Source organism: Helianthus annuus, chromosome 1, assembly GCF_002127325.2.
Source record: "Helianthus annuus cultivar XRQ/B chromosome 1, HanXRQr2.0-SUNRISE, whole genome shotgun sequence".
Classification (NCBI taxonomy): domain Eukaryota; kingdom Viridiplantae; phylum Streptophyta; class Magnoliopsida; order Asterales; family Asteraceae; genus Helianthus; species Helianthus annuus.
Genome location: NC_035433.2, coordinates 7,586,408 through 7,607,800, shown reverse-complemented (window position 1 = coordinate 7,607,800; position 21,393 = coordinate 7,586,408). Strand labels below are relative to the sequence as shown.

General features: G+C 38.5%; 1 protein-coding gene across 1 annotated transcript; it reads left to right on the top strand.

Moving 5' to 3' along the window:
• Nucleotides 1-9,221: 9,221 nt before the first annotated feature.
• Nucleotides 9,222-10,592, top strand: LOC110914383 (non-specific lipid-transfer protein-like protein At2g13820). Its single transcript, XM_022159178.1, has 4 exons — nt 9,222-9,555; nt 10,150-10,259; nt 10,346-10,405; nt 10,509-10,592. The coding sequence occupies exons 1-4, from the start codon at nt 9,222-9,224 to the stop codon at nt 10,590-10,592; spliced, it is 588 nt and encodes a 195-aa protein (XP_022014870.1).
• The last annotated feature ends 10,801 nt before the right edge of the window (nt 10,593-21,393 follow it).

Here is a 21,393-nt window from a genome sequence, read left to right as displayed (position 1 = left end):
CTTCTTTTCAAACACCAACCCCTTCTCGGTCAGGGGTTGCACCTACTCAAATCGATGCAATGTATACGCCGGAACGCATAGATCTAACACCCGAGGGAGTAGCTAGAAATTTCTTACAACTGAGATTTCTTCTCAACTAGCATGTGAGCTTAGAAAGGGAAAAAATGGTGAGAATAAGACTAAATTATGAGGAATCTGAACCCTCATTATCACATGGCCCTTCATCTCTTCCTTTTAGCAGCTCACGTTCAGCCACATCTTACCTTGAAGTTGGTCCTAGTGTGGCAGACCAACCACTCAAGCCTTTAAGCTTTTGGGAGGCCAAGTCCAACCACTTTTCCCTTATTTACCTACCAACCCGTTACAACCGGTGCACCTATGGGGCATAAAACCACTATTGATCAATTATGGTAAGTCACCAACTTCAAGTGTTCTCCCTCCCATTGCTACTTCGTGAAAACAAGCCATGGCCACCCTGCCTTCGGCTCGTGGTATGGTCATGAACACATCCATGGGAATGCCTTATACAGTAAGCCTTTAAGGCTTTAACCTTTTGACACAGATGATGACATCTTTCATGAGTACCATCAGAAAGCCTTTAAGGCTTTAACCTTATACCCTAACTGATGACACGGATGATGGAAAAAATTTCCTTTGCAGCACGTGAAAAGTGGATGATGATACAGAAAGCCTTCAAGGCTTTGACCTTAATTTCATCAACCAAGTGCCAACCACTCACCAGGGTACCTCAAGCGGTTACCCAGCTTCAAGGGTAGTAAAATACCTCTCAAAACCTTACAAGCCCAACAACTTGTCTTGCTTCTCCCAAACAAATTGTTGAGTACGAGTTTCAAACCCAGATAAAGATACTATTATGGTGCTGAAAACCACCTCCAAACCTTCGTTGAGGCAACAAGAATTGAAAAATGGCCCAACCTCGGATGTTGCCTCATGTTCATACGAACCCTTGAAGGGTCTCCACGCATATAGTTTAATGACCTTCCTGAACAAAGCATTCAGACCTTTGATGATTTTAGCAAAGGTTTCCCATAACAACATGACGATGAAAGTCTCAGAGACTTCACCGAAAGGTAACAGAAGGAAGGTTTAACTTACGCCGATGAAAAAATTAGGGTCGCAGGGCTCATGAATGCTAAATTCCAAATATCTCACAAGAGACTTCAATAAATGCCTGCCAAAAACCCTTGAAGAAACACTCAAAAGGGCTAAAGCCCACATTCGAGGAGAATAAGCTGTATATATCAAAAAAAAATAATAATAAAAAACCTCTTAACTAGAGCTTCCAGTGTGGCTCTTATGATAAATGGTTTAAAGGTTCGGATTCCAGAAGGCCTGAAGGCCGGAACCCTCCAAGCCAAGAAAAAACCATAAACTTTACAGCCTTAACCAAGGCTACACAAGAGATCTTGGCAACCGAAGAGGTAAAACACAGCTTCCGCCCTCCTCAACCTTTGCCAAAAAACAAAAGATTGGAATAATCAAGCCAGTATTGTAAGTTTCACGAATATAAAGGTCACCATACCAATAATTGCTTCCAACCCAAAAAGAAGATCGAAAAAGCCGTCAACTCCGAACTGACTCACTTGGTTAAAGGGGTCAAGGACAAAATGGTTGAAGAATAAAAGTAGGAAGTGAACATGGTCGACCTTGAAAACAAAGCTTTAACCCTCTCATCTGATGAAAAGCTTGAAACGCTTTAACCCTCTCAACGACGATGAGCGTTCAAAGCTTCAACAGTCTGAATCCTCCAAAATCATGCTTGAGAAATGTTTTAACCCTCTCAGCTGATGAAAAGCTTGAAACGCTTTAACCCTCTCAGCGACGATGAGCGTTCAAAGCTTCAACAGCCTGAATCCTCCATCGAAGGTATCGCAGACATACCTATCAAGCCTTTAGGCCAAATAACCCATTATGTTTGTTCAACGAGAGAACAAAGGGACGAACCGAACAACTCACTTCTGCGGTGATCAATATCCCTTCCAACTATGATATCATCATAGGAAGGCCATGGCAAAGTGTATTCGGAATGACAGTTTCAGTTGGCCAAGGCGCTGTGAAGTTTCTCGTTGAAAAAGGGATAACAACCCTTCAACCTACCCAAGAAGCTTTTGTGGTTGAAGGGGAAAGCTCAAGAAAGGACGAAAACGATATACAAGGGTTGAACATAAACCCAAAATATCCTCAACAGGGGATAAGGGTAAATACTAACCTTTACAATGAAATCCTCTCACACCTTGAAAAGTTGCTCTTGCACTATGTATTTGCTTGATGCCCCGAAGATATGACCGACATCCCTTGTAGCAGTGTTGAAACATGAGTTATGGATACCACCTGATGTTAAGCCCATTATACAAAAGAAACAGAGTCAAGCCCCTAAAAGAAGCCTTGCATAATGCCAAAAGATGGAAAAGCTTGTTCTAGCCGGAACCCTTCGAGAGGTCAAGTATCAATCATGGGTGGCCAATCCGGTAATGGTTTAAAAACCCGACAAGTCTTGGAGAATGTATATCGATTTTAAAGACTTGAACAAAGCACGCCCAAAGGATTGCTACCTGCTGCCCTGGATAGACCTCAAGGTTAACTTACTCACGGGCTTCTCGTGTTTTCTTGACACCTAAAAGGGTTACCATCAGATCCTAATGAAAGAAGAAGACGAATAAAAAAAAAACCGCATTACACACTGATAAAGGTATATTTTGCTACCAAAAAATGCCTTTTATTTTAAGAAACGCAGGTGCCACTTATCAACGCCTGGTTGACAAAGTGTTTACCGAACAAACTGGCAAGAACATAGAAGCTTATGTTGAAGATTTGATGATCAAGAGCAAAACGGAATACCAAATGCTCAATGACATACAAGAAACCTTCCAAACCTCGAGAAAGATAAACATGAAAGCTTAATCCAGTCAAGTGCTCGTTTCTAGGGCACATCATGGGGAAACAAAGCATAAAAGCCAACCCTCAAAGGATGTGCTAACAAGAAAGACTTTCAATGGAAAGCTTACAGCTTTGAAGCGTTTTACCTCAAAAGGAAGCCTTCAACCAAATGAAGCAACACTTGGCTTCACTCCCAACCATTTCAGCTCCAGAAACAGGAGGAACGACCTCTATCTACCTTTCCATTGCTGAAAATACCATAAGTACGGCTCTAATCATTGAACGAAACAAAGTTCAGATACCCGTTTACTTTTTCAAAACTTCAAAATTAGCAGAAATCAAATATTCTTCTTTGAAAAAAAAAACTTGCTCTAGCCCTAATCCAAACGGCTAGAAGGCTTCGAAGGTACTTTCAGTCACACCCGATACAAGTAATCATTGACTAACCAATTAAGAATGTGCTTGAAAAACAAGAAAATTCCGGACGATTAGCCAAATGAGTTGTGAAACTAGGTGAACACAAAATCACCTATGTCCTGAGAAAAGTTGTCAAAGCTCAAATCTTGGCTGACTTCATCTTGTAAGTCCCTAAAGAAGCCATAACAGAAGTTAATACAACTGCAGCTGAACCCTCCAACCCTGATACCTGGAAGCTCTTTACCGACAAAGCTTCCAGCATTGAAGGGTCAGGAGCAGGGCTAGTTTTAATTGATCCCAACGAATTGGAATTCACGTATGTCTTTCGTCTTGAATTTCAGACTACAAACAACGAAGCTGAGTATGAAGCATTGATTGCTAGGCTCAAGCTTGCAAAAAATATGGGTGTCAAAAGGCTTCAAGTCCTCACAGACTCTCTCAAGCTTAGACAATAACATCTACATAGAAAAAGAACCCAACATGAATAAGTACCAAAATAAATCAAAGGAATCGATTAACACATTTCAAACATGTGCCATCAAATAAATTCCAAGATCTCAAAACAAGAGAGCTGATGCAGTAAGCAAGCCTGCATCTCTTATGTTTGCACATCTCACCAAGAAGATACTAGTTGAGGTATTAAAAATACCATCCATCCAAAAAACACGAGTTTCAAGATGTGATCACCGAATAAGGGCCAAATTGGATAACTCCCATTGAAAAGTTCCCAAAAAACGATGAATTACCTAATGACCAGACTAGGGCTGAAAGGGTTCGTATCAAGTCAAGGCAGTATGTGTTACAAGGATATATCCTTTAGAAAAAAGGATACCTTGCACCACTACTTCGATGCGTTGGCCCAAAACAAAGCCAATATCTGATCAAAGAGGTTCACGAAGGGATATGTGGAGCTCATTGTGACCCAAAATCGGTAGTGTCAGAGTTGATAAACCTCGAACACTTTTGGCCTTCCATGCGTCGAGATACCTCCGAACAACTGCGAAAATGTGAAACTTGTCAGTTACATGCTCCGGTACCCAAAAGCCCCAAACATGACCCCGTTCCCATCTCCTTGGCTTGGCCATTTCACAAGTGGGGTATAGACATTGTTGGTCCATCCCCACTAGCCAAATGAGGAGTCAAGATCTTATTGGTAACCGTGAATTACTTCACCAAGTGACCAGAAGTAAAACCATTGGCAAAAATCTCAGGGAAACATGTCATTGATTTCGAAAGCATAATCTATCATTTTGGGCTCCCAGGGGTACTAGTCATGGATAACTGGAAATAGTTTGCCGAGAAACCTTCTAGCTCCTAGTGCAAGGAGTTCAGAATAACTCAAGTATTCAGCTCGGTAGCTTACCCACAATCCAATGGCCAAGTTAATAGGACAAACAACAACATTGTTGAAAGGATTAAATCTCGATTAGGAAGATACGACAACAACTGGCTCGAATAGCTTCCCAATGTGATATTGGAAATTCGAACAACCAAGAAAACGAGCCACAAGAAAACACCCTACAGCCTAGTGTTTGGATCAGAGGCTGTAATCCTAGCTGAAATCGGAGTAACAACACAAAGAACATTTAACATCGACCTCGAGCCAAATAAGAAAAAGACGATGTCGAATTTGGAACAACTCGAATAGGCTCGTGATTAAGCAGCCATACAAAAAGCAAGGTACAAGCAAAACATAGAATCATATTCAATACACGGGTGAAGCATGAACGCTTCAAGCCTGAGGACCTTGTGCTTCGAAACAATGAAGCCAGCAAGAAAGAAAGCCAAGGAAAGCATGGTCCTAAGTAGGAAGGGCCATACATTATCCTTAAAGCCCACAAAGGGGGATCATACAAGTTGACAGGTCCGCAAGGCAAAAAGCTTCCCCGCTATTGGGATGGCAACAACCTTAAAAGGTTCCATGTTTAACCAAAACGTGTTACAAATAGTTCCAAAGTTGTTCTATTCCCCTAGTAATCAAAGTACTTTGAAATGAATGAACGATGAATCAAAATTTGTCTTTCTATCCTATAATCAGGTTGAGAACCTAGCAAGAAACTCCATGGCAAGGGCCATGTAAGGGGATGAGCTCCCAGGCCACATCGCTCAATAGGTTCAAGGGTTGAATGGACCTATATAAGGGGTGAGTTCCTAAATCAATACAACTCCATGAGACTCATAGAAATCTTGAAAAACATGTCTCATAGACAGGTTTGAACAGCCTATGCCAAATGTTCCTTAAGCCCCAACATTGGCTTACGAACCAAAAAGACTCTAAGTGAATGTCATACATAGGATAGAGGTTGTATCTTCTTGTTAAAAATATTCTAAGGCTAAGTGACTGCAGCACTGAACCCTTTAAGGTATAAATAACATAAGATGCACCACCCAAAACAAAGACAAAAAATACAAAACCAATGAAAACACAAGGGAATAAATAGAACAACATAGCAAGATAAGTTAAAGATAGCAAGTGCCATACTTGCCATCAAACATAAAACATTGTCCACAAGCCTTCAAGGCTTTAACCACCAAAGGACCTAAACGGTTCCCTTAAAACAAAAAGATGTCTAAGAAAACAACTCGTAACATTGTTCGACAAGCTAAGAAAGCTATGAATTAAAGTTTATTCTTCATTTGGCAGCATCAGAGATGATAGACTTTGCTGCATCATCCTTATTCGAAACCCCGTCATCTTGGGTGTTTTAAGCTTCCTCTTTTTCCTCCCTATGATACCCGCTGTCTCGGAGGCTTCAAGGCTTGAACCCTTTGAGCCCTACCACCTTCAGAACACGTTTCCTCACTATCTCCAAAGCAAGGACGTTTCTTCGAGAAGGACTTCAACAATTCGTTACAAACAGCCTCATTAAGGCCCTGGAGTTTTAGCTCCTGCAAAACAGGCAAAGGTTTACCAAAGCACTCGGAGACTTCACCCACATAAGAGTAAATCAAATGCTCTATCTTAAAAACTGTTCCCATAATACTTTGAAGGCTTTGTGTTGAAAAAGAGAAGATTTTTTCTAAGGCTTCCTAGGTTCACAAATATTTGTAACCAGCAAACAAACCTTGGTGTCTCCCATGGGCAAGAAGCTCGATGTACACATCACCCAAGACTTTTTTGAACTCTGACGAATGGAGAAGATAAGTAACCACTTGCTGGAATCCATCCTCAATGAGCCATTTATTATCACCAGTTTCCTGGGCAAATGAAGCCTTTAACCCTTCTTTCTCCTCTAAGAAGGCTCTTTTTTCTGAACCTCCAAGGCAGCCTTATCGATCCTGACTTAAACCTTGTCAGCCTCCAAGCGTTTTCCAACTCAAACATATCAGTCTTGTGCGGGAACAAAATTACTCAAATCTTCAAACAGCAATGTTTTCTCCTTCTCAGCATAGCCCTCGGCTTCTTTCAAAACAACCATTGAAGCTTTCATCTCATCCCTCTTTTTCGAAAAGACTTCATATTCTTGCATCTTTTTGCGAAATCGGGATACACCCTCTAGAAGCAAGGCAACAAGGTTGCAAGCACCCATCATCACCTTCGAGATCATCAGGTCGTCGTCCATAGACGAGCAAAAACCTCGTACAATAGGAAGAGCAAAATGGGTAAGAACATCCTCACAAATGGATGAATACTTAAAGCTGTTACCAACTGTGGCCTTCCAATCCGGCACATAAACCTCTTCGGGATTAACATTGGTGGAACCTTCACCACCTTTCCCGAAACCCTTCAAGCTTACAAGCTTCTTACCCGCTGCTTTACTCTCCTTACTAATCACCAAGGACAAATCCTCGTGTTTTTTCCTCAACCCCAACGTCCAAATGTTTGAAGCCTCTATAACATCACGCAGTTGCACTGGCTCAGAGGCCGACGGATGGTCAGCTACCTTTAACATACGTCGGGTTAAACAATGAATAAAAGCTTTGGAAGCACCGAACCTAGTAAAGCCTTTGACATTTGGAACGTTCACGTAGCCTGAACCCTCGAACCTATGTTCAGTGCCCCTAACAACAACATCTTCGTCTGACGTAGCCTCGGTATCTCCAAACACAACATTAGATGTGTCATCGCTCTTGATAAAGTCTAAGGCAAACATAACTGCAACAAATAAAATATAACATAAGCAGAAAATACAAAATATCACACCTTGATCATCTCTCACGAGCACAGGGTCACGATCCGGCTTGTCCCACAACTTGCTAACATCCATCAGCACTAAAAGATGTTCGGGAAAGGGACAAAGCCTGGAAGGACACCCCCTAATAAACTTCAACAACCATCTATCTCGTGTTTGAAAGGTTCAAGCTCATTCAAAACAGCATAAGGATGCCTCCAAACAAGCCTGAAAGGAACAATGGACTCAGAACTCCAGAAAAATCGGTACTTCCAAGAACCAAAGGTAGTAACCATAGACGAAATTAAACACACATCAACCTGGGATGTTTCAAAGGTAAAACAATCGCCGTTCTTGGCTAACTGGAAGAAACGGCGGAACAACAACAATGATGGGTCATAAAACATCAAAGCGTAAAACCCTAGAAAGACCTTAAGGGTGTTTGACTAAACGATACACGATAATACTCTAAAACATTCAGAACAAAGACTGAAAATGGATGACGCAAGTTGGAATACTCAACAATAAAGAGCAATGGAACCAACGGGACACTAATCGATCGATTTGCCAAAAACCAGAGCCACCGGATTAATCTTCAGATCGATCCCCCATTCTTTACAAAAAGCCTCAACTTCCTCTTGAGTGAGACAAGTTGAATCCTTTAAGCCTTCAAGACTTAAAGCCTTCAAGCATTTAAACCTTGAAGCCTATCACATCTACTATCATTCTGAAATTCAAAATCTCAAAACTCAAACGCCTTAAAGCCTTGAAGCCTTTAAGCAATAAAAAATAATGTGTAAAAGTCAGAAGCATTTGAGCTTACATCCCAAACACCTCTGACTTGGGGGGCTGATGACGGGGGTAGCCCAAATCTCAATAAAATGGCTAATATACATAACAGCTTAAAAGGTTAAAAGGTTGAGAGGTTCAATACGTGCGAACTTGGGTAAGCAGCAAAAAGGACGTGAACAATAAACCATCATTTCACTGGTTGCTTGCCCAGCCTTCTCACAGCTGTAAAAGAGAACGTGTGCACAGAGCACACTCTTTTACCCGCAGGTCCAAACCCTTCAACCCCTAAATGGGTAAGTCCTCCACTGCAAACATGGTTCACTAGTCCAGAGCTTCTCCTTTGGGAGATGCCTTTCCCTATAAAGCATAAGCCAGGTCCAGCATTCAACACACTCCAGATCAGTTGTAATCTCACATGAACTTCTGATCTCTCTCTTCTCCCTCAAGAACTTGTTCATTACAAGTTCTCTTCTTCGCTCACAAAATACAACTTCCGCGATCACATTCTGGGCCGGAACCTTTTCAGCTTAGAATTAGCGAAGAACAATAACATTACTAGTGAACCTCTCTCTACGTTTTGCAAACGTGGAGGGACCCCACGACCTGCGTTAGGCTAATCGAACCCCTGAACCCTTTTACCCAGAGATGTCGCTACAGGCCTTGGTCTTGTATTTGTTGCATCAACACCCTTCAAGCAACATATCTTTTCCAGGTTTCTCTTTAATTAAGTAGCAAATATTGTAGCTTTTCTTAACAGAAAAAAAACATGTAGTTTTATAGCAAAGATGAAAACATTGTTTTAAAAGTAACATTAATGAAAAACTGGGTTGTCATATTCCATAAAAGACATCCAAAAACAACCTCCTACATTAGGAAAAAGTTAGGCCACACATGTCCCCAACTTTTTCTATAAATCACTCAACATTTACCTATGCATCCACTAAAAACAACTAAATAGGCCAAGTATTTCTCTCAAGTTAAGGTTTAAAGATACAAAAAAAAATGGGTTTAAAAAGGTGTGAAGTGTTTGGGTTCATTGTGATCATGGTCACGGTCATGGTTATGCTAAGTGGCGAAGCCACTTACTCAGGGTGCAAAAGTGCAATCGTGAGCTTGAGCCCATGCATTAGCTATGTGTGCGGGAATTCATCAACCCCGTCAATGTCTTGTTGCTCGCAACTAGCCAATGTGGTCAAGTCACAACCACGGTGCCTTTGTGCGTTGGTTAATGGTGGTCATGGTCACTCATCCATGGGTTTCAAAATTAATCAAACTTTGGCTTTGGGTTTACCGGATGCTTGCAGCGTCCATACACCTCCAGTCAGTCGATGCGATGGTAATCTTTAGATAGCTTAGGAGTTTATTTCGAAACGTCATAGTAATTAAATTAATGGTAACTAACAACGTTAAAGGGTGTCAGCTGTGTGGGCTGCTGGGTTGAATTGCCTAACCCGGTCACAACCCATATTTTTATTAGTGTCAAACACAACTTTAACCCCCGCATACTTACAATTGTATAATTTGAACACAACCCATTTAATCCATATATCTAAATGTATCTAACGAGTTGGTCGTTGTAGAAAAAAAAGGTTTAACGGGTCATAAATGAGTTAATTGCTGGGTAGACATGTTTAATAAAACAGGTTGAGAGGTTGACATGTTTAATTGAACAGGTAAATTGATCAATCCAAACACAAGCAGTTTGTTTTAACAGATCAACTTGCATATGAGTTGTTTAATTAAACAAATTAACACGATAACGATCCAGTTATTTTCATTTCGTGTTCTTATAATGTTGGAAATTGCCACCGCTAGTTGCAATACGTCATTTGAAGAATTATTATTATTATTATTATTATTATTATTATTATTATTATTATTATTATTATTATTATTATTATTAACATTTTTACAAGAACGGATTTTGCAGAAAGTGGAAGTGGAAGTGGAAGTGGAAACGGAAAAGAGAACGTGCCGCCAGCAAAATCTAATGGAAGCATAATAAATTTACCATTTTATTTTAGTTTTGCTTCTTTGTTGGTAACAATAAATATGTATGTTTGATAGTTGTTCGTCAAACATTGAATTTCATAGTATTAATATTATGTTTGTGTTTTGAATAATAGGTTCTTTTCACTTATATTTTATCCAAATACAGAAGTTCTTCATCTTTACAAATGTTTTCTGTATGTTTTTTTACATTAAAGTGTGTCGGGATCATGATGCCAAAGGGACATGTAACATGTAATATCTATCCAGAATAATAAGTGAGAAATTATTATATTATAGATTATTATCAAGTTATCAAGTTTTGGTAACTTTACTTTTAAAGGTCCGGTTTCATTGTATCCATCCGATGATTCATCGTTTTAAATATGGTGTTAGAGCATTCACGTCTTCTTTGTATTATAAAAGGTGTTGTGAGTGATGAAGAGAGATAATATAACTATTCATCGGTACATTTGAAGCGACACTATTCACCCTCAATAATTTTTTAATATATTTTAAAATTGGTTGTGAGTGGCGGAGAGAGAAAAAACAATGACAAATGTATAAAAAAATTATTATTTAACTGGAAAGAAGAAAAGAAAATGTAGTGATATTATATTTAGTGTAATTATATACCAGAAACGATGAAAGAGGTGTGAATGAACTTGGAGATCTTGAATAGTCGGTCTCTAAAAACACAAACCATAAGAACATATATATACTCTTTCTTATCAATTTTCTATATTTTATAATTCATTTCTTTCAAAATGTTAAACAAGCTTGCTACTTATAGGCTTTCAACCAAATGGGAACTAAACATAAAAGCCCACAAATCTAACTAGGGTTGTAAACGAACCAAATGTTCAGTGAGCAGCTCGTGAATTGTTCGGTGGAAAGTTCGTTTATGTTCATTTGTTTAGTTAATGAACGAACACAAACAAGATATTCCGTTCGATTAACTAAATGAATGGACATGAACAAAGGTCTCGTTCATTTGACTGCGTTCGTGAACATTCAGTAATATGTTTGTTTACGTTCGTTACATTCGTTTGTTTTTGTTAATTTGTTAAAAGTTTTAATGGTTTTTTTTAATATTTCACTCTCTCATAAGTTTTACTTTCCCCCTAAACAATAGTTAATAATTATATTAAAAACTTAGTAAAATTTACATCCTTATCTACACATATGAAAAAAGTTGGACACTAAAGACATCTTTTGGGATGTCTAAGTAACTTTAGATAACTATGTCTTAAGTTTTCTAAACTTGATTTATCGTATGACGCTTGTAGTAGACTTCTTGTGTCTTGAATTTTTTTATTTATCATTCAGTGATTGTATTTGACTACTTGTGTCGGATGTTTAACGTTAATGATGCTTTGTTTTTAAAATTTCAAGTTTAATGTTCGTTTGTGTTCATTTGTATTCGTGACCAGTGTTCACGAATTGTTCGGGTTCGGGACGGCCCTAGGTAGAGAAAAGGGGTTCGTGAATTAGAGCAAGAAAGGGATGGAGGGGAAACGAGCCATTGTGTCGGCCACCCTAATCCGACAATGGCGACGCCGACGATGGAGGCACCCCAATACGATAGTGGTAATAGTGGTAAACATGGGTGTTTATGGCTTTGATCGGTTTCAACCGAACCTATTCTTAAGTTAACGGGTCAAGTCTAAGGAACTTACCTATGACCCACAGACATTCTAACAGATAACTAATTCTGTTCATTCCGGACTATAGAACCCCTAGATAATCGGACTTGGGTCAATAATACTTCTAGCTCATGCCTCCCTACCCAACACTTTTTGGCATTATGCTCTTGCCACCGCCAGTTATCTACTTAACATTCTCCCCATTAAACACCTCAATAACAAAATACCAACCGCACTTCTTTATCAACGCGTACCAACATATGACCATTTGCGCGTATTTGGTTGTCTTTGTTACCCCACTTATTCCATCAACCTCTATCCGTAAACTCGACCACCACTTATTCCCATGTGTCTTCCTCGGGTAACCACCTACTCACCCGGGTTACACATGCTTCAATCTTAAAACAAGACAAATAATAGTTTTTCATGTTGCATTTGACGAGACCACCTTTCTGTTTGCAACCACAATAACTCCCTCCCCCAATTATGATTTTCTAACGGATTCTTTCCCATCCTATCTTTGGCCGATAGTTCATGCCAACCCTACTGACCATACGTGTTACACCCCAACCGATGGCGGAAATATCGGGGCATGCAACTGAGCAAAACAAATTGTCCATGAGTATCCATAACAACTATTAATTACCAGATATTTAAACGTCACGTCTCATACCATAACATATCCAAATAAAACGGTTATTACAAATCATTGTCTCAAAAACAAACACTGTTCCGACAACTCAGATTTAGCGTGACATATCTAGACCCCTAGCTTGATTCACCAAAGCATAGCATTCCTAGCATCTTAAGCACCTGTCACATACGTTTAAATAGAGGTCAATACACATAGTGTAAACGTGAGCATACAAGTTTAATAGTATAATAGAGTTCGAAATCGTTTACGTAAAACCAGCATGTAACATGTAGCAAAGTGAAAGCTAGTAGGTTATCGACAATGAAATATGCACAGACGTGACTACGAGTTGTAGAATGCGCAACACATATCCCCACTGGGACACGTGAAGTAAAGCCCTTAATAACCTCTGTCCACGATAGGTGCTGAGTCCAAACTATAGTACTATCGTTGCTAAGGTGTCAGGCAACAATCATTGTGTTAACATAACATACAAGCATTCATCGAATAACACGTAGCATGCGATAACAGTCAGCGTATAAATAGTGTTTGCGTTGTGTGTCAATTGTGATTTAAATAAGTAACGTATGTAACACCCAAAAGTGCGTAAAGCAAAAAGAGTTCGAATATACTCACAGATTGTGTTTAAGTAAATAAACACTCTCTTGGATTGAAGGGAGCGCTGAGGGATTAGCCTGAATAGTTAAAGATAGTATAAGCGAAGAACGGCGCGTGAAACGGTGCGAAATGAACCAAGTGACGAATGGTAATCCAATCGGATGGCAATCCGATCGGTTGGTTATTCGATCGGATGTCAATCCGTTCGGATGGTCATCCGATCGGATGGCCATTCGGTCGGATTTACATTCGTTTGGGATGGATGTGTTTGTGTATGATAGCTTTGAAGTTTTCGTTGTAGCATTTTAAAATCAGAGAAGTATCTCTACCTTTCAGGTCGATCGATCGAATGGTCGTTCGATCGGATAACGATCCGATTGGCGAGACATTTCAGTTGAGAACAAGTTCACAGCAGGATGGTCATTCGATCGGATGGTCTTCTAATCGGATGGCAATCCGTTAGAACCGATGATCTTTGAAAATTATGAAAACAAGTTATTTTCCGCCCGCGCGTTGCGGCGGGACCCAATGACTACAAAAGGCGTGTCAGCAACGGCAAACAGATACCGAATATCAAAACAAAAATAAAATGTGTAACACCCTTGCTATTATTTTAGGGATTTCGTATTACTTACGTAAATAGACATGTAATTATAGTTACATATACATTGAAAAATACGGTTGAATTAAAATATTTTCGGGTTTGAAACAATACAATACAATATGTACAAAATCCTCGTTATTAAATGACGACGAAACCATGTGCGGAAGCTTGTATCTAGATCGTGTTCGGTTCTTCGGTGAGCTTGATCTTCATCCGGGGCATCTTGGCATTCACCTATGATCAAAACCAACATAAAAGTTAGTTTGGATAGCTTAGATATAAGTCTAAACAATTTCTATGCAACGAATAATCAAACAAAATAATTTTTCCCAACTTTGATGTCTCCCGCGAGTCGCGAGAGACCCATCTCGATTTGCCGCGTGTCGCGACCCCAACTACATCCTTCGTCGCGTGCCGCGGGGGAAACAAATTTCCAGCAGGTTTGTTACTGAAACCTGCATATTCGCCCAGCTATGGTTTTAGTCGAAATACGGACTTTAAAGTGCCATAACTTTCATTCTACTTATCCGTTTTACGCGATTCTTTTTCCTACGCGCTCGTAATTTAATTCTCCATCTAACGGAGTTAAAATCCAACATCCGGATTAACAAAATTTAAGACTTTTAAGTCTTCGGCTTATTACCCTTTTTCCAAACTTTGACCCGTTCGTGATTTTATCAAACAAACATGTTGTTTGATTCTAAATTCTCATCATTTCCATGTTGTTATCATATTAGATTCAAATCATGGGTTTATATACATTCTTAAACCCGTTTTTACTTAGATGTTTAATTGACCCGTTAAGGGCATTTAAGCACTTTTAGCATAATTCACACTCGTTTATTCCTAGCATCTTATTTCCACATCATTTATCAAATGATCTTCCATCACAACTATATTTGCGTTGGATTTAATGTGGATATTTATACGTTCCGAGTTTTACCCCTCGGATTATTATTTTACGACAAGACTCAAATAGAGCCATTTGACTAACGTATTACATCTTTCAACTTCTATACTTATTCTAAGTATTTATCTAATCATGAAACTCGTTTCCAAACAACCTTTAAGGGTTGTTTGTTAAATTTAGCCTACAAGGGCGTTTTGGTCAATTTTGGTCCTTCTTTTATGACGAAGGACTTTCAGATACTTGTTTGACCCAAAAATCCGATCTTTTAACTATAACCCCGTTTAGAAACCATTATGTTTCTAAAACACTACAATTATAACTTGAATTATTGGGTTTATCTTTAAGATAACCAAATATCCAATTTGACCTTGTTTAACTCTTAGAAAACCTCAAGTTCTACATGATGAGCTGAATCATTACACAAACCTGGCTCGGATCAATGTATTGACCCGCTACGATAATAGCGATGTAAACATCCATGTGCTACTTATTCCTAAAATTACACAACTCGACAAACCATTAGTCAATATTATCAAAGGGTGATGTATTTTCACCCTTTGACCTGTTCGGTCCAAATGACCATGAATCTTTATGAGATGATATTTATTACCATCTTATCTGTATGACACGCTTCGGTTTACACCGTATAGTCGTTTTACCTATGAATAATCTATTGATTTCTTTGACCCATTATAACCCATGCTATAACGTGTCTTTCTCCAATTTAACGGTTATTGTCAACAAGTGACCAAAGTACCATTTTACCCTTATTATTTGCAGTGGTTTACCTTACAAGGTAACCATTTAAAAACTCCTTATCTTTTAGTCATTTCATGACTAATTATTCGCATTAGCTCCTTTTATCCATTAAACATGATTTATGACCATTGTCTTTTGTTCCGGGCCGCACTTGCCGTGTCGGAACATCATAGATTAAAACAAGACTTACTATTCACGACCTATCAATAGGTATTAAATAATTAGAGTGTAAGCTTTACTTACCTTGTATCCGGATTATGCTCTTTTTCGCGTATACGATCCGTCTGACCCGCTTCTTTCCCCAAGCCTCCATCTAGCTTGTCAAGAGTCAAACTAACATCATAATTCGTAAGATAGTTAGATTAGTCATCAATATTATGACCATTCCATCTTACGGACTTTATGCCGAAACTTCTATTCGACTTCATCGTTAGTTAACTTAGCTTATTAAAGTTAATTACTTTCAATCACATGATTTACAACATTAAGTCTAAATCAACATGATGATTAGAACTCTTCTTGTTTCATATTTCGCCTAATTTGCCTTATTATTCAAATGTGCTTTTCACTCGAAATTTCAACATCTTAGCTTTCATTGAGGCATTTCATCAAACACCTATTGGGCAGAATTTTACACATTTACAAACTAGTTCATAACTAGTCATTTTTACCAAGATTCACATCAAAACTAACCCTCTATGTCTAGTGTTCATGAACTACATTTAGAACTTATATCATAACATCAATATTCATCAATTTAACACTCTAATCCAAGTGTTCATCATATTATCATAAAACCCACTTAGCACATAATAGGGTAATTATCAAATTCCTAGTTTTGACACCAATTCTTCAAGTTTTTAACTAGGGTTTGTTTCTAAATGAAGATTTCATCACAATAACACTCATAGATTCAACATTCACTCCAGAATTTCGATTATGATTGTTCATCATAATCTTAAAGTATCACCAAATCATAAAATTCGACATACCTTGTGATCCCCACGACTAGGTGATCATTTATACGTGTTCATGCATTGATTTGGGGCTTGAATTGAGCTTCAATTTGTTGATTTTGTTGGTTTTAGGGTTAGAGCTCTTGGAGCTCATCTCCTGGTCGAACTCCACGCACACACACACCCTTTTTGTGTGTGTTTTGTGTTAATTTTTATTTTTATAAAACCATTTTCAATTTACCCAAATTTGGTCCCTCTAGTTTGTAACCTTATAATAAGGGTTATTACCCAAGTTTCCTTCTTTATTTTAAGGCACATATTTAACTAGGTTGATATTCCTAGTTACTTAGTGGGTCCCGGGAGTTATAACCCGGTTTATTTTAAGTCCCGTTAACTCGGGCTCTTATAAACTCAATTCCTTAAAACTTTGATTCGCTTGTATTTAATATTTAGGATTTCTTATTTAAATCCAAATATTAACTGGGTTATTTTTACTACTAACGGTATTTTACCCGTCTTTTAGTATTAACGGAGTTTATTACCAAACCCGTTTCCGGGGTGTTACAAAATGACATGGTAAGGATAATCACTCCGTCATAAAAAATGATTTTAAATAACCTAATATATAATAATAGGACTCACACGCCCTACACGTTGGAAATTCGGTTGTTTTCAGTTCAGTTATTACGGTGCTAACACATTAAAATATGGATGAGCTCGGTACCGGTAACGGCAGTGAAAGTACGGATCCAAAAAATCATCGAAATTAGGTACCGACATCGAAAATGCTCGGTACAATACGGTATGGTATTTGAAGGTAAAAATCAATAAATACAGGTATGGTGCTAGACCGGTGTCGAACCGAAAGTAACGATTCTGAAAACGCCAAAAGGTGGGTACCAAATTGGTACCGAAAATGATTTGGTATAGTAAATTTGGTACCGATACGATACCGGTTCGTTTACAGGATTTGATACGATTTGCTCATCAATATTCTAAATATCCAAGTTAATTTTACATGCTACAATTCATTCATTACAGAAAAAGACAAAAAAGAAAGCAAAATAAGTTGTTGTGTATAATAAACCTCATTCAAACGAAATACAGTTTACTTACTGTGTGTATGAAAAGTAATCTAAACGGTGCAATTACTTGCATTGTTGCGTTGCTACAGGATTTGACGAGCTTGTTACCAACCGGTACCGAAAATACTGGTACCGAAATCCCCAAAAGTGGGTACCGGTACCGAATATACCTAGTATGGCACGGTTCGGTACAGGTCGGTATTGGTACGGCACCGGTATTTGAGGGTAAAAACCGGTGAATACCTGTGCGGAACCGGTACCAAAAATACACCGATTTGGTAAATTTGAGACCGGTACCTATATCCAATACCATTTGCTACTTGCATTGCTGCGTTGCTACAGGATTTGATGAGCTCGTTACCAACCGGTACCGAATATACCTAGTATGGCACGGTTCGGTACAGGTCGGTATTGGTACGGCACCGGTATTTGAGGGTAAAAACCGGTGAATACCTGTGCGGAACCGGTACCAAAATACACCGGTTTGGTAAATTTGAGACCGGTACCTATACCCAATACCATTTGCTTATCTCTTAATAATTTAATAATCTAATTGTAATATTAATTTAATAATAAATCCATTGTAATATTAATTTAATAATTAATCCAATGTTCATTCTGTTTCTTTTTTATCATATATGAATGTTTAAGTGTTGAAGTCCAAATGTCAACTGATCGGATTGTCGTTCGATCGGATGGCAATCCGATCGGACGACAATCCGTTCGACATTCAGATTATTTGAAAATTGTGAAATTGTTTAAGTGTGGAAGTTCATGTGCAATCCGTCCCAACGATCTGATCGTCTTGAAACTTGATTATTTTGCGGTTTGATTGAGACGGTATGATAGCGTGTTAAACAACGGAACCTCGTCAAGTCCAAGTCGTCCGAACGAAGTGGGAATCACCCCAGTCCATTCAGCCAACTGTTCGTGACGTTTGTTCACGTTCACCCCGAAGTTGGTTGTCTCTTTGATAGAAATCAGATCCCAGACCGACACTTAACTAAGAGATGAGTAGAAGGCCTGAACAAGCTCTGATTCTATCGGTTTTGAGTGCTTTGAGTGTAAAAGAGCTGAAAGACAGTTACAAAACCATCTTTCAATCCTTTTAACCTTGAAAATGTTTAGATTTAGGTGAAATAGTGATTAATCATGTGGAAATCCTTTGGATCTGAGTTGTTTTGGGTGAAATGAGGCCAAATGTTGAAGTTCATAAGAACTCTATGATGACATCACCCTAGAACACCTCAAAATCGCTGATTTCATGATTAAAAGTTAAGATTCAAAGGTGAAAATGATGAAGAAGTGTGTGTAGATCATAGATGTACAAGATTTGAGTTGAAAACTTACAAGAATCGCGAGAAATCGAGAGAAAAAAGGTCTGGAACGCTGGTCGAACGAGAGAGAGCTGTCACATCACTGTTGGTGATGTAACAGGGGTATTTATAGGTTGCCAAAAGAGGAAAGTGACACAAGTGTCGGATCGAACGACACATCGATCGGATGGCCATCCGATCGGATGGTCATCCGATCGAAGTGGTCCGGCGAGTTGAGTTTCGGCGTTTCGTTTTGCGTTTTGAGCGTTGCGATGCGTTTAAGCGAGGGTCGATTAAGTGATGCGATAGATTGATAATAGTCACACAAATACTATATCTATACAATCATCCTAAATACTTGCGTTTAGCGTTTGCGATTAAGTTGCGTTGCGATAGAATTGCGATTTCTTTTTGATTAATCACCACCAAACACTAAGTATACATGCATAAGTAACACATAAGTAGCACACACACGTAAAACAATATACAGAACCTATAATTTAAGTCGCGAATGCGATTTGCGATGCGATTAGCGATAAAGTGATAAACGTCGATAAATAGATTTGTGTTTAACACCGATTAAACCTCGATTATTAATAGATACTCCATATAATACAACTAAAGCGATTAAATAAAAAGATTCGATTACAAGTCAAGAAAGTCAAATCAATAGTTAAGCAAGGAGTGATAGATCGCAATTAGCAATCTTTTCTTTCTTTGACTTTGACTTGTACTTTGACTTTCGTAACACGGGGTGTTACAATACGGCCCCTACCACCCCACCCTTATCTAATGCCACCTCTACTGCCCAAGCCACACCTGCTCCCACCTCACCTTCAGCGGCCCACACCGCACCCTCCTCACCATCCGCAACCCACATAGCCTCCAACCCACTCTTCAACACACCCTTCTCACCCTTAGTGGCCCACACCGCCCCTGGCCCACTGTCTTCAAACTTCCCCAACATATACCAAGCTCCCTCCTATTCCTTCATATTTTTTAAACATTCGTAACTTTTCATACGACAATATTTCACCGCACCCACCTCACCATCTGCAATCCACATAGCCTCCAACCCACTCTTCACCACACCCTTCTCACCCTTAGTGGCCCACACCGCCCCTGGCCCACTGTCTTCAGGCTTCCCCAACATATACCAAGCTCCCTCCTATTCCTTCATATTTTTTAAACATCCGTAACTTTTCATACGACAATATTTTTTTTTCAAAAAATGCACCATAAAATCAAGCGTTTTTATCTTTAATTTAAGCACCAAATTGCTATATAAAATATGAGAACTAAAAAAACCCAAAAAAATTGTCTTAGATTTTATGTTGTATAACATTTTTGTGTTGGATTTTTTGTACAAGATTTTTATGCTGAATTTTTTTCGTGTTGGATTTTTTTGCACTGAATTATTTATACTAGATTTTTTTGTTACATTTTTTATTAGATTTTTTTTAGAATATTTTTAATTTTGTATTTTGAGAAAATAAAAAGGTGAGTCCATGTTTAGTCTAAAATACTCTTTTATCCTATCTAAAATAAGTGTCACATGTCATTTAAAAAAAAACTAGGTTACCTATAAGGGTGGAGAGTATGATTCAAACACTTTAAAGTGTTTGAGTTTTCTCTATCCAATAATCTCATGTCATGTCAACTCCCCCTCTTCACTCCTCTTTTTCTACTCAAACACTAGGAATGATTTAAACACTCACTCAATTAAAGAAAAAAAAATTGATTGGTTCTCTATATCCTCTCTCCTCTCTCTCTCTCTCCTCCATTTCTTCTTCTTCACCTTCGGTGAATACTCACAGGTTACACCTCTTCTCTCCTACTCGCCACTCACCAATTCACCACCCGGTATCAATCCCCGTACAACAACCTCACTCCCCGCATCCACTCCCCGATATCACTAAGAGCATTCTCATCCAACACCCTAAAATTATACATACATTCCACTAAAAAACAACTCCTATATCAATATATTTTCACTAAAAACAAATACTTTTTCCCTTTTCTTTTCAATTAAATAATATTTTTTTACCTTTATCATTACATTTTCTATCTCCTCCACTCACAATCACTTTCAATATATATTAAAAAAATATAGGGGGTGAACAGTGTCCCCCCAAATATATAGATAAACAGTAACATTTTCTTTCTCCTCCACTCACAACCACTTTTTATACTTTTTATATTTTAAAAACCCTCACACAGATTTTGTTGGGTTGGATGAGAATGCTCTAAGAGCATTCTCATTCAAACCATCAAAATATGTGAGGGGTAGTTTTTATATTGTAAAGGGTATAAAAAATGGTTGTGAGTGGAGGAGAGAAAATGTTACTGTTTATCTATATATTTGGGGGGACACTGTTCACCCCCTATATTTTTTTAATATATATTGAAAGTGATTGTGAGTGGAGGAGATAGAAAATGTAATGATAAAGGTAAAAAAATATTATTTAATTGAAAAGAAAAGGGAGAGCATTCTCATCCAACCCAACAAAATCTGTGTGAGGGTTTTTAAAATATAAAAAGTATAAAAAGTGGTTGTGAGTGGAGGAGAAAGAAAATGTTACTGTTCATCTGTATATTTGGGGGGACACTATTCACCCAGTATAATTTTTTTAATATATATTGAAATTGGTTGTGAG

Coding starts and splice junctions, on each gene's coding strand:
- LOC110914383 (XM_022159178.1), top strand. CDS start 9,222: ATGGGTTTAAAAAGGTGTGAAGTGTTTGGGTTCATTGTGATCATGGTC. Junction 9,556..10,149: donor TCCAGTCAGTCGATGCGATG/GTAATCTTTAGA, acceptor CGGATTTTGCAG/AAAGTGGAAGTGGAAGTGGA. Junction 10,406..10,508: donor CATCTTTACAAATGTTTTCT/GTATGTTTTTTT, acceptor ATTATATTATAG/ATTATTATCAAGTTATCAAG.